Here is a 12200-nt window from a genome sequence, read left to right as displayed (position 1 = left end):
TAGTCTGGGAGCTTCAAGACCTGGGCTCCCATCCTAACTAGACCATTAAATTACAGGTGGGTCTCAATTTCCCCTTAGCATTAATTAATTAATTACTATCTTTTGGGCATCAAAGGAAATAGTGAAGTTGAAAATGCTTTATAAAGCAAAAGCCTCCATGTAAATTCAAACTTATTATTATTATTATTATTAAGTACAGAATTGCATTTCATGGGTTTTTCTAATATGTCCCTTGGGGCTTAGCCCGAGTGTTCCTCTTCTAAGAAGCCTTGCTTGATACCTCCAAATCAGAAGCAATCTTTCCTGGCACAGTACTTGAGGGGGGGAGGGGAGAAGAAATGGGGAGAGAAAGAGTTGGGGAAATACTGTTTATTATGAATCTATACTTTTCTGAATTATGTTTATCTGTGGTCATGCATATCCTGTCTCCATTACTGGACACAGAGCATCTTGAGAACAGGAATCAAGCCCTGTTTATCAAGATATTTCTCCCAGCACTGTATACAGTTAAGTTCTCAATAAATATTAAGTGGAATTGAAAATTAAAGAAAATTAATGAAGCACAAAATTGGTGAGAACAGCTCCTTAAAGGAGGGCAAGCTGGAGAGGTTGGAGAAAATCTGATTAAGTTGAGGGAATGAATATGATTGAACAGAAATAAAGGTGAGAAATAATGTAGTATCTATGATATTGATAACTGAGTATGTGATCCTTGGCCTAAGCTATTCTGTCATCTATACTTCCCACTATATTCTTCCCTCACTTCCTCCAGGAAAACCTTATATTAAAGTATGAGGAAAGGAAAGAGAAAAATTTACACATCATGTATTTTAAAAGTCTGATACCATTTATCTCATATAACTCATGATCCACTAAAAAGGGGTAGAAGCAGAGAGTAGGATATGGGAAGAGAGCCATTTTCATATTTCTCCTCTCTGGAGCCAAACTTGATCATTATTATTCCAAATCATTCAGTTTTAGGGTTACATTACTTTTCTATTTTTTCTATTGCTAATTACATTAGGCTAATGTTGCCTTGTTTCAGTTGATAGAAATCTTTTCATGTTTTTCTGAATTCATCATTTTTATCATTTCTTATAGTACAGTATTATTGCATTATTTTCACTCAATTTGTTTGGTCATCCATCAGTTGATGGTTACCACAAAAAATGCTGCTAAAATATTTTGATGTATATGTGGACTTTATGTCTTTCTTTATATTCTGAAATATATGTCTACCAGTAGAATCCCTGAGTCTAAGAGTATGGACATTTTAAAAATCACTTTCTTTATATAATTCTAGATTTCTTTCTCAAATGGTTGTACCAATTCACAACTCCATCTGCAATGCATATCACCCATTTCCCAACATCTAATCCTATATAATCCAACAACTAATTCCATCTTTTCTCATTTTTGCCAATTTGCTGCATGTGCTTTGAACTTTCAGGATTATCTTGATTTGCATTTCTCTTGTCATTTATGTCTTGGTATTTTTTTTCACTTGGTTGTAAATAGTTTGCAATTTTTTGGCTTGTTTTTTTTTTTTTTAAAGTTTATTTTTAAAAAAATTTTTTACTGATATTTTCTGTTATCTTAGAATACCATAGTATCCCAAGTACACCTTGCCCTTCCCCTTCATGAAAGCCATCTCATAAAACAAATAGTATTTTTTAGAAAGAAAAAAAAAAAAATTAACACGATTGATACATTGAAATATATAACCACTTCTACAAAGAGGCAGATTGGCCCAATTTTTTCAAATGTCTTCATTGTAATCTTTCTTGATTTTAAATTTTTGGTATATCATTCTGTTTACATTGTTGTAATTGCTATATGTATTGTTTTCTTGGTTCTGCTTACTTCACTCTGCATCAGTTCTTATCAATCCTGTCATGCTTCTCTGTATTCACTACTTACATCATTTCTTACACTACAATAATATTTCACTAAAGCCATGTACCACACATTAGCCATTCCATAGCAAATAAGCATCTATTTAAATTTTTCAGCTATCTTAAAAAGTGTTACTGTTAAAAATATTTTGGACTATATGGGAACTTTCTTCCTTGGGATATAAGCTCAGTAATAGAGTCTCTGGTTTAAGGGACAGGAATGCTTTAGTTATTTTATTTGCATAATTCTGTATTGTACCACTTCACAACTCCACCGACAATGTATTAGTGTGCCTGCTCTTCAACAACCCCTCCAAAATTGACTATTACCATTTGGAGTCATCATTTTTGTCAGTTTAGAGGGTGAAAGGTGAAACCTTAGAGATGTTTTTATTTAAATCCTCTTGTTAGTGATTTGAAACTTCTTTTCATATGGCTATGAACATTTTTTTATTTACCAGATATATGCATGGGTAATTTTACAACATTGATAATTGCCAAACCTTTTGTTCTAATTTTTCCCTCCCCCCCAGATGGAAGGTTGACCAATACATATTTAATATGTTAAGGTATAAATTAAATACAATATATGTATACCTGCCCAAACAGTTGTTTTGCTGCACAAAAAGAATCGGACTTTGAAATAGTGTACAATTAGCCTGTGAAGGAAATCCAAAATGCAGGCGGACAAAAATAGGAGTATTGGGAATTCTATGTAGTGGTTCATAGTCATCTCCCAGAGTTCTTTTGCTGGGTGTAGCTGGTTCAGTTCATTACTGCTCTATTGGAACTTATTTGGTTCATCTCATTGTTGAAGAGGGCCATGTCCATCAGACTTGATCATCATATAGTATTGTTGTTGAAGTATATAATGATCTCCTGATCCTGCTCATGTAAGTCTCTCCAGGCCTCTCTGAAATCATCCTGCTGGTCGTTTCTTACAGAACAATATTCCATAATATTCATATACCACAATTTATTCAGCCATTCTCTAATTGATGGGCATCCACTTAGTTTCCAGTTTCTGGCCACTACAAAAGGAGCTGCCACAAACATTCTTGCACATACAAGTCTCTTTCTCTCCTTTAAGATATCTTTGGGATATAAGCCCAATAGTAACACTGTTGGGTTACAATTCTTTAAAGAACTGTTTATTCATATCTTTTGATCACTTATCTACTGAGTGATAGCTTTTTGCTAATATCTGAATAGCTTATCAGAGATGCTTGATACAAAGTTTTTATTTCTTCATTTAACCAATTTTCCTTCCTATCCTAGTTGTATTAATTTTGCTTACACAAAGGCTTTTTAATTTCAAAAGTATCTATTATCTTTTGTAATTGCCTCTATAGCTTGTTTAATAATTCATAACCTACAGCTGTAAAAGGTATATGATGTTTCCTTTCTAATTTCTTACTGATATGATCTTCAATTTTCAGATTATATATCTATTTTTAATTTACTGTGGAACATGGTGTGGAAATATTGTCTAAATCTTCTTTCTGCCAGATTCCTAAGCAGTTCTTATTAAATTGGGAATCCTTTTCTAGGTAATTTATGTTTTTAAGTTTATTGAACATTGGCTTGAGTTATTTTTTTCCTTGCCTTTTCTTTCATTAACCCTTTAAAAAAAAATTTCAACCAGTAACAAATATTTTTGTTAATTATTTATTTATAATGCAAAGAAATACTATTCTCCTTTTATTCTTATATTTTTACCATGGCTTTCCTTGATATTCTAAATCTTTTGTTCCTCCAAATTAGTTTTATTATTAATTTATTATGTTATCATTTTACGATATCATATATTATGTTAGGACAAATAGAAGTGCTGGGTCTGGAGTCAGGATAAATCTAAGTTCAATCCTAGCCTTAGATACTTTCTAAATAATGGACCATGGGCACTTAATCTTTCATTGACCCAGTTTTCTCAACTGTCAAATTAGGGTAATAAAAAGTACCTACTTTCCAAAATTGTTGTGAGAATTAAAGGAGATAAATGTAAAGTGCTAACATAGTGCCTGGCAAGTAGCAGACACTATATAAATGCTTATTCCTTTCCCTTCCCCATCTTATCTAATTTTATATTGTCCATTTGGTGGTTTGATTGGTATAACACTAAAATCTGCAAATTAATTAAAATTTCAAAATTAATGCCATTTTTATTTTAGTAGCATGGCCCAGACATGACCACTGAATGTTTTTAAGTTGTCTTTTGTTTTCTTAAGGAATGTTTTATAGGTTCATCTATAGATTGATATCCAGACATTGTATGGATTTCATAGCTATTTTAAATGGGACTTCCTTTTCTTTTACTCCTCCTGGATTTTGCTCTTATTTTCCAAAAATGCTATTTATTTTTGGGGCTAATTTTGTACTCTGTAACTTTATCAAAGCTATAGTCTTAATTTGTTTCTTTTCTGATTCCCTAAGATTTTCTAAGTAAAGTATGTCATCTTTAAATAGGGATAGTTTTTGTCTCCTCTCTGTCTATATTTATGCCTTTAATTTCTTTTTCTTGTTTTATTGCTAACATTTCTAGAAGTAGGTCAAATGAAAAGAGGGAAAGACTATATTTTTGCTTTACTCCTATATTTCTTGAGAAGGCTTCTAGTATTTTATCATTATATATAATGTTAAATTTAAGGAAAAAATATCTTTGTACTTAAATGAGTTAATTGTTCTTTGTCAGGGGCTTTTTCTGTATGCATTTAGATAATGTTGTGGTTTGGATATGATTATGTTAACTATTTTTCCAATATTCTATTCTATATTTCTATTATATACATATATCGTTATATACTATATAAATATATAACTATTATTTTTATATTCTAATTATAATATTCTATTATTGCGCCATCCTTGTATCCCTAGTATAAATATAACTTGATTATAATGAAAGATTTTGGGGAATAAATTGTTTTCATTTTTTTATCAGGACTTCATGGAAAATTTATGAATTGATATTGCATGGATATGTCTTACCTTCTTTACCAGGTGATGAATTCCATTAAGCAAGGGATATCTCTGTCCAGAATGAGTACAGGAAAGGACATACCTGGAAAAGTTCTGAGTCTTCCCCGCAGGTGCCACACTGGCTGAACCCATTTTCAGCTGTCTCAGGACCCCACTGAAGCTCACTGAAGCAGCTGGCAGAATCCAAGTCACTGGCATCCAACTGGGAGAGATCAAGGTCTTGGAAGTCTTCATAGAGGTACTCCTCCCCTGTGCCCCCACACTGCAGAGACAGGAAAAGCAAAAGGGCCCAGTAGTTATTGATCTGGCTAGCCTTTCCACCTTCAAACAACTGAGTAATACTATAGCCATGGATGGCCCTTTTAGTGCTACATCTGGGAGTCCAGGTTCCTAGGCTTCTGGGAAAGGGAAAAGAACACTAATTGTCATCCATGGCTGTGCAGATTAGAGAACCAAGACAAAGGAAAGGCAATTTCTTTTGGCTACAATCCAAGGTGGGGATGAGGAGGTAAGGATATTTAACCATGCACATTTTTAATATGACTTTTTCTAAATGAACATGAAATCAGAGATTTTGGAGCTGCCAAGGATCTCAGAGATATCTTGCCCAACCTCTTCATTTTAAAAATGAAAAAACTGATGCTCAGAAGTTTTAAGTGGTTTCTGCCTCAGCTACTTATTCATTCTTTGGCTAGCTCTGGCCTTGGTGGCCAACCATAATCCCACAGCTTTACTAATCATTACCTTCACAAAGGTGTTCTGCTTCACTCTCCACTTATGATTTAGAAAGTCCTTGAGTCATACCTCCCACATCTCCCATGCAGAGAGATGACAGGCTATCCGCTAGGAGACATACAATTTTCAGGCATGGCTAATATGCCAATTTTTGTTTGCCTCTACTCATTTGGCCCAGGAAAGGTTCTACAGGCAGCAGGACAGGGAAGATGTGGAATAAGTATTTATAAAGCAGTTTCTATATGTCAACCATGGGCAGCTGAGTGGTACAGTACATAGAACTTCAGGCCTAGAAAAGGAAGTAGTTTTCTTCCTGAGTTCAAATCCAGCCTCACTCACTTAATTTTGATGTGATCCTGGATAACTCACTTAATCCTGTTTGTCTTGCTTTCCTCATCTGTAAAATGAGCTGGAAAAGGAAATGGCAAATCACTCCTGAATTTTTGCCAAGAAAATCCCAAATGGGGTCACAAAGAATCAGACAAATCTGAACAACAAATGCTCCAGTCATTGTGCTAAAAATATCTCATTTGATCCTCACAACAATCCTAGGAGGCAGGAGCTATTATTATCCCCATTTTGCAATTGAGGAAGCTGAGGCAAACAGGTTAAATGATTTGTTCAGGATCACACAACCAATAAGGCCAAATTTAAACTCAGGTTCTCCTGACTCCAGTGACACTGCATTGCTTAGCTGTCTTGAATAAGAGTTCATGGCTCATTTGCTGCAGTTTTAAGAAAATGATAGCACTTGCTTGGGAGAAAAGGAGTCCTAGGCATCAACTGAGACTAATGAATCGACAATCCACCTCTCACTATTGTATCTTTCTGTGCAAATTTGAAAAGAACATTTACTGAGGGATTTTTGTTTGTTTGTTGTTGTTTTTTTTTACCCCTTTGAGAATAATTTATTCTAAACTGGGAAACTACTAAGGAATCTTCAAAAATAGATAAGTTCATCTTTCTTCTCCAGTCTGTGCATCAAAAGGAAGAGCAAAGGAAAGCCTGGGAGGGAAAAAAAACCCAATAGCTATATTTTAAGTTTCTCATGGTATCTGAATCCAAACTATCTCATCAGGACTGTGTGCAAGGTAACCTTTATAAATACTAATACAACATAGCCAAAAATATTTCCTAAATACTGATATTTAACTTATTGAAATGGCAATGATCTGCCTCTTGTTCTGATAAATAAGATAATCAGACCACTATTTAGTTTTATGATATACAGCAACACTGCCTATCTGAAGACCAGATTAAAAGCAGCAAATCAGTATAAGAGGATTGGCAGGGATGGGGGAAGAACTGGAGTTAATAACAGGAGACAGAATGAAAGCAGGAAAGATACTCCTGGACTTCCTGATACTGTGGGTAAAGATGAAAATTAGATAAATGGCAGACCCAGCATCTTATTATCTCACAAGATGATTAATGGATGTCCACAATGATGGTACTGAGTCATCAAAAAAAATCTATGCACTAATGTTCAGTACTCTGTCCTTAGGAAACTAAAGAAGTATGTGAAAGAAATAAAAAATGTTCTCGTCCAAAGTGTGTGTGTGTGTATGTGTGTGTGTTTAAAAGGAAATTTTGGTGTTTGCAAGAGGGAGCTTCAATTCTATGGAAACTTTCAGGCTGTGGAAGTGTCGTTCCCCAAGGGTACAAGAGGTACAAATGGAGGTACAGTCAATCTCTGCTTGAAAACAAACCAGGCAGGCCTTCTCTACGGGCAGCTCAAGTGAACAGCTTTCAGAGTTGTGACTCACACCAATTATGGTCTGGTCACGCACCAAGAATAGGCTTTCAGAAGGGAGATAAAACATACCACAATTCAGCAGCTTTTTTCTGATGAATTACCAACGCTGAAAGACCCCTCAAAACAATGTTTGTGCTTCTCCAAGAGGGGAAAGGACGATCCATTTTAAGCTCCCAACAGAACCTGTCAATCACCCTATGGATTTCTCTGCCTCAGGAGGTGACATTAGCTTGACCTGAAGAGTTTTTTTTTGCAGAAAGCTCAGACATAATCATGTATGACAGCAGCAGATTATGTGGAGGGAAACTGAGATGTGCTTAGGGTCTCAGAGTTTTCAGTCATGTCAAGGAAGTTAATCATTTCTTTCCCCCAGATCTCTGGTGCTATCTGAGGTAGAATTGATAGCTAGATGCGGGAGCGTTCAACCTCCCTTGTATCTGCCCTCCTCCCCATCTATGCTTAGCCTGTCTCAGAACTCATCTGGAACAGCTAAGCCACAATGACACAGGGAATCCTGTTCCCTTGCCTGCCTTCTTTACCCAACTGCTTGACTGATCACACGGTCTGGATGAGATGGGAGCCAACAACTGTATGGTTTTCTGTTGAGATGGAGACCCCACCACCCATCTTGACACTGATTCCTAAAATTCTCCAGGACTTATTTTATGCCTTATAGTCCCATGGTCATCTTAACTACTTAAGGGCCTCTCATGCTAAGGACCTTTCTAATTAGAAGAGACAACATATGTGAGGAAGTTCAGCTGCAGGGCAATTAGAAAAGCCAGAAATTGTGCAACGATGAGACCATTTGCAGAAACCAGAGCTTAGCACAGTGCCTGGCACATGGTAAGTGTTTCATAAATACTTTCTTCATTCATCAGTCCCACTGTTGTTCAGTCATGTATGACTCTTCATTTGGGATTTTCTTGGCAGAGATATATTGGAGTGCCATTTCCTTCTCCAACTCATTTTACAGGTGAGGAACTGAGGCAAATGGTATAAAATGACACACCCAGGATCACACAAATAGTAAATCTCTAAGGCCAGATTTGAACTCAAGAAGATGAGCCTTCCCAACTTCAGGCTCAGAACTCTAGCCACAGGCCTCCTATTGCCTCAGCCCCACTACTATACACCAATAAGGACAATGACAGAGGTTTTTTTTGTTTGTTTTTGTTTTTCCCTTAGGCAGTTGGGGTTAAGTGACTTGCCCAGAGTCACACAGCTGGGAAGTATTAAGTGTCTGAGGCCACATTTGATCTCAGGTCCCCTTGACTTCAGGCCTGGCGCACTATTCACTGGGCCATCTAGCTGTCCCCAGAGTTATTTTCAAATACCACCACTTCCCCATTAGATTGTAAGCTCCTGGAAGGCAAACATTCTCTTTTGATTCTTTTTTATCTCCAGGGCTTAGTTTAGCACAATTCCAGGCATATGGGAGGCACCTAATAAATGTTTAAATGATTCATTAACCTGCCTTCCTTCTCTATAGTAGCAGTCTTACAGAAGAAAACTTCTGAACTTCATCTCATTACTGGCATTTAGTCTAAGGAGGTCAAAGACATTAACAGAGACTCACTATAAATCAAGGTAATTGTTCTTAACAGCAAAATCAAGGTAATTGTTCATAACAGCACTTTCTGTGGTAGCAAAAACTGAGGAAAAAGTGAGTACCCATCAACTGGAGAACAGGCATACTAATTGTGACATAAATAGAAGAAATTCAGAGAAAAATAGGGAAGACATAACAACTAATATGCTAAGAAAAAACAGTACAAAGGAAATATTCATAGTAACTACAACAACACAAACAAACAAAAAACCCCCAATAAAATAAAGCTGATTAGCGATCACAACATAAAATCATAATGACCAACCTAGTGAGAATTGATGAGGAATTATACCTGCTTCTTTCCTTGGAGAGGTGAAGGACTATGGGGTAAATACATGTCACATGTAACTGATATAGGGGAAAAGGGAGGGAAGGGAATAAGAATTTACTTCAGGCCTACTGTGTGCTAAGAACTTTACAGATATTAACTCATTTAATTATTTGGTTTGGTTTTGCTTAAGGAATTTTCCCCTTTGTTAAAAGGGAAGGTTTATTAGAGGAAGATTACATATGGAAATGATTAACAAATAAAAAGGCATTTATCAATAAAACAAGAGAAAGAAAAGTAGCAATAAATAGAGACGGACCACGTATAAGAAGACTTATATCTCAAATCAATTGGGGGGGGGGGGGGGGCGGCGGCGCAAGGCAATTGGAATTAAGTGACTTGCCCAGTGTCTGAGGCTGGTTTTGAACTCAAGTCCTCCTGACTCTAGGACCAACACTCTATCCATGGCACCATCTAGTTTCCCATCCAACCTGCCACCCCAAAAAATAAATTTTTGGCTTCTTTAAAACCCCTGAAAGGTAGAGAGGGAGGAGGATTTATATTTGGACAAATAGTCTATGTTCCTTCAAGTAGATTATGGTCTTAGTCTGATGACAAATTATGACTGAATAAAAAAACAAACAAACTTATCTATATGAATGAAAAAGAATTTTGAGTTTTAAGAGCTTAGATAGCCAGAAACTATTTGGAGCTAAAGGAATTTTAGAGAAAAGCAGAGCCAGAATGAAGGGATTCAACTGGAACATTCGATGTTTACCCTGGAGGGCACTTAGCAGAGTCAGGATAATCATCTTCCGATATTTGAAACATTAACACGTGGACTAGGGATCACTCTTGTTTTCCCTGGCCCCAGAGGACAGAACCAGAAACAATGGACCAGAGTCACACAGCAGGGCACATTTGGCAATACCAAGGAAAAACATCCAACTGCTGTAAGAGCTACACTGAGCACCTGATGTCTGAAGGTCTTTAAGCAAAAGCTAGGTGACAATCTGATCAGATAAAAGGGGTTCCATGTACTGGATCTCTGAAGTCTTTTCTCAGGTTTTTTGGATCACTTGGAGGCTAAATGACCACTTAATGACTGATTTTATAGGCAGGCTTCAGGCTTTGTCCACAGGATGACTGCATTACCTTGAGATCCCTTCTTACTAGGGTTTCTGTCAATCGTATTGAACAAAGAGGTATGGTTGAACAACTAGTGGATTATAAAATAAAGAGTCTGGACTTGGGTCCTATTTAATTTTACTGCTATGTAACCTCAAACAAGTCACTGAAACTCTTTGGGGATTACTTTCCTCATCTGTAAAACTGAAATTGGGGTTCTGAGCCTGGAATCTATGAACACAGCTTTTAAAAATCATATTTTGGTATAAAGTATTTCAATATATTTGGCTTCCTTTGTATTTACCAACATTATTCTGAAAAGAGGTCCACTAGAACTCACTGGTCTGTCAAAGGGGTACACCATGCCAAAAAAAATATATATAAAGAACCCCTCATAAAAATGATCTTTAGGGTCCTTCCAGTTCTAAAACCTATGATTCTATAAGGTACAGAAGGTCACTGTATTAAGCATTGCATTGCTAGAGTGATTTATATTTAGCTCTTAGTTTCAAAATTGTAGGGCATCTTAGTGGTTAAGCTGCTTGCTTCCTGGGGGCAGTAAACCTCTCTTTTTATAGCAAATGGCTCTCCTAGCAAATGGTCATAAAGCTGCTGCTTGAACACCACTGGGGATTGGAAGCATGCTATCTATTGAGGCAGTCCACTGTTTTTTTCATATGTGAACTGAAATTTACCTCTATGAGACTTTCCTTTTTTAGTCCTAGACTTGCCTTCTGCAGACACTAGAAAAAGTCTAGTACACCTTTCCCAAGTGAGACCTTTATTCTTTGATGACCATGATCATTCTTCTCCATCCTTCCTAACATTTTTCTCTTCTCCTAGCTAAACATTACTAAATCTTTCAGCAGGTCCTCACATGGAATAGTTTCACATTCCTTCTCCATCTTGTCATGTCTCTCTCTGGACATATTCCGCTTGTGCATGTCCTTTTTCTGAAATGTGGCACCCATAGCTGGCTATAGTGTTCCAAACAGGGTCTGACTAGGGGCAACTAGGATGGTACGTTGGTAGAGCACTGGTTCTAGAGTCAGAACAATCTGAGTTCAAATCTAATCTCAGATACTAACTGTGTGACCCTAGGCATATTACTTAATCTCTATTTGCCTCAAAAGAAATAAAGAATAAAAAACCAAATAGTTAGGCCATCAAAGAATGTTGGGGTTGCATTCATGGTCATCTAATTAATCTAAACTCAGTCATTTCTCCAGAGGTCGCATGCACAGATGGACCAACTTCTTGGAGAGTAATGCAGAGGCAGTGGAGGGAGGCCAGGACACAGAAGCGAAGTTTGGGGTATACAGTGTTGAGTTACATTGTTATAAATAACTACACAGACAGATAGCAGGGACCACACTCCAGGATTGAAGGTCATCACCCCATGAAGCAGGCATTGCAAAGAGTCCCCTGGCTCAGCATTTGAAAAAGTGTCCTGCTGGAGAGAGGCAAGCATGTTGTCAAGCTGCAGTCTTTTGTCCAGCTGCTGCAATATTTATAGGGAGAGGCTCGAAGTTGGAGTCCTCCAGCAAGGTCCCTACAGGGAGATTTCTGAGTCAGGAAAGGAAGCAGTATGGGTCCTGCTGGGCTCAGGAAGCCCAGCAGCCCCAGCTGTGCACCATGTAAGAACACCTGCCTATTAGGATTGAAATCAGAAGATCGAGTCCAAATCTCAGCTTGGAGACTTCAGGCAAAATTATTTAAACTCTTAAACCCAGGTGGTCTTATATGGCAAAAAGGAATAATAACCTGATTACCAACCAGCCCTTCAGGTAGATGTGAGAAGATGCTTTTCAAGACTTCTGAATTGAA

General features: G+C 37.0%; 1 protein-coding gene across 2 annotated transcripts in view; it reads right to left on the bottom strand.

Annotated features, from left to right (window-relative positions):
* Positions 1–12200, bottom strand: part of PPARGC1B (PPARG coactivator 1 beta) — a 165533-nt gene that overhangs the window by 41433 nt on the left and 111900 nt on the right. For both annotated transcript variants that reach the window (XM_074291750.1, XM_074291751.1), the window contains exon 2: positions 4957–5136. In XM_074291750.1, coding sequence (XP_074147851.1) covers positions 4957–5136 — 180 coding nt within the window. The remainder of the gene's footprint in view (positions 1–4956; positions 5137–12200) is intronic.

The sequence above is a fragment of the Sminthopsis crassicaudata genome, chromosome 2 (genome assembly GCF_048593235.1).
Source record: "Sminthopsis crassicaudata isolate SCR6 chromosome 2, ASM4859323v1, whole genome shotgun sequence".
Taxonomy (NCBI): Eukaryota; Metazoa; Chordata; class Mammalia; order Dasyuromorphia; family Dasyuridae; genus Sminthopsis; species Sminthopsis crassicaudata.
Note: the sequence above shows the minus strand (reverse complement) of the source record. Positions and strands in the feature narration are given on the sequence as shown.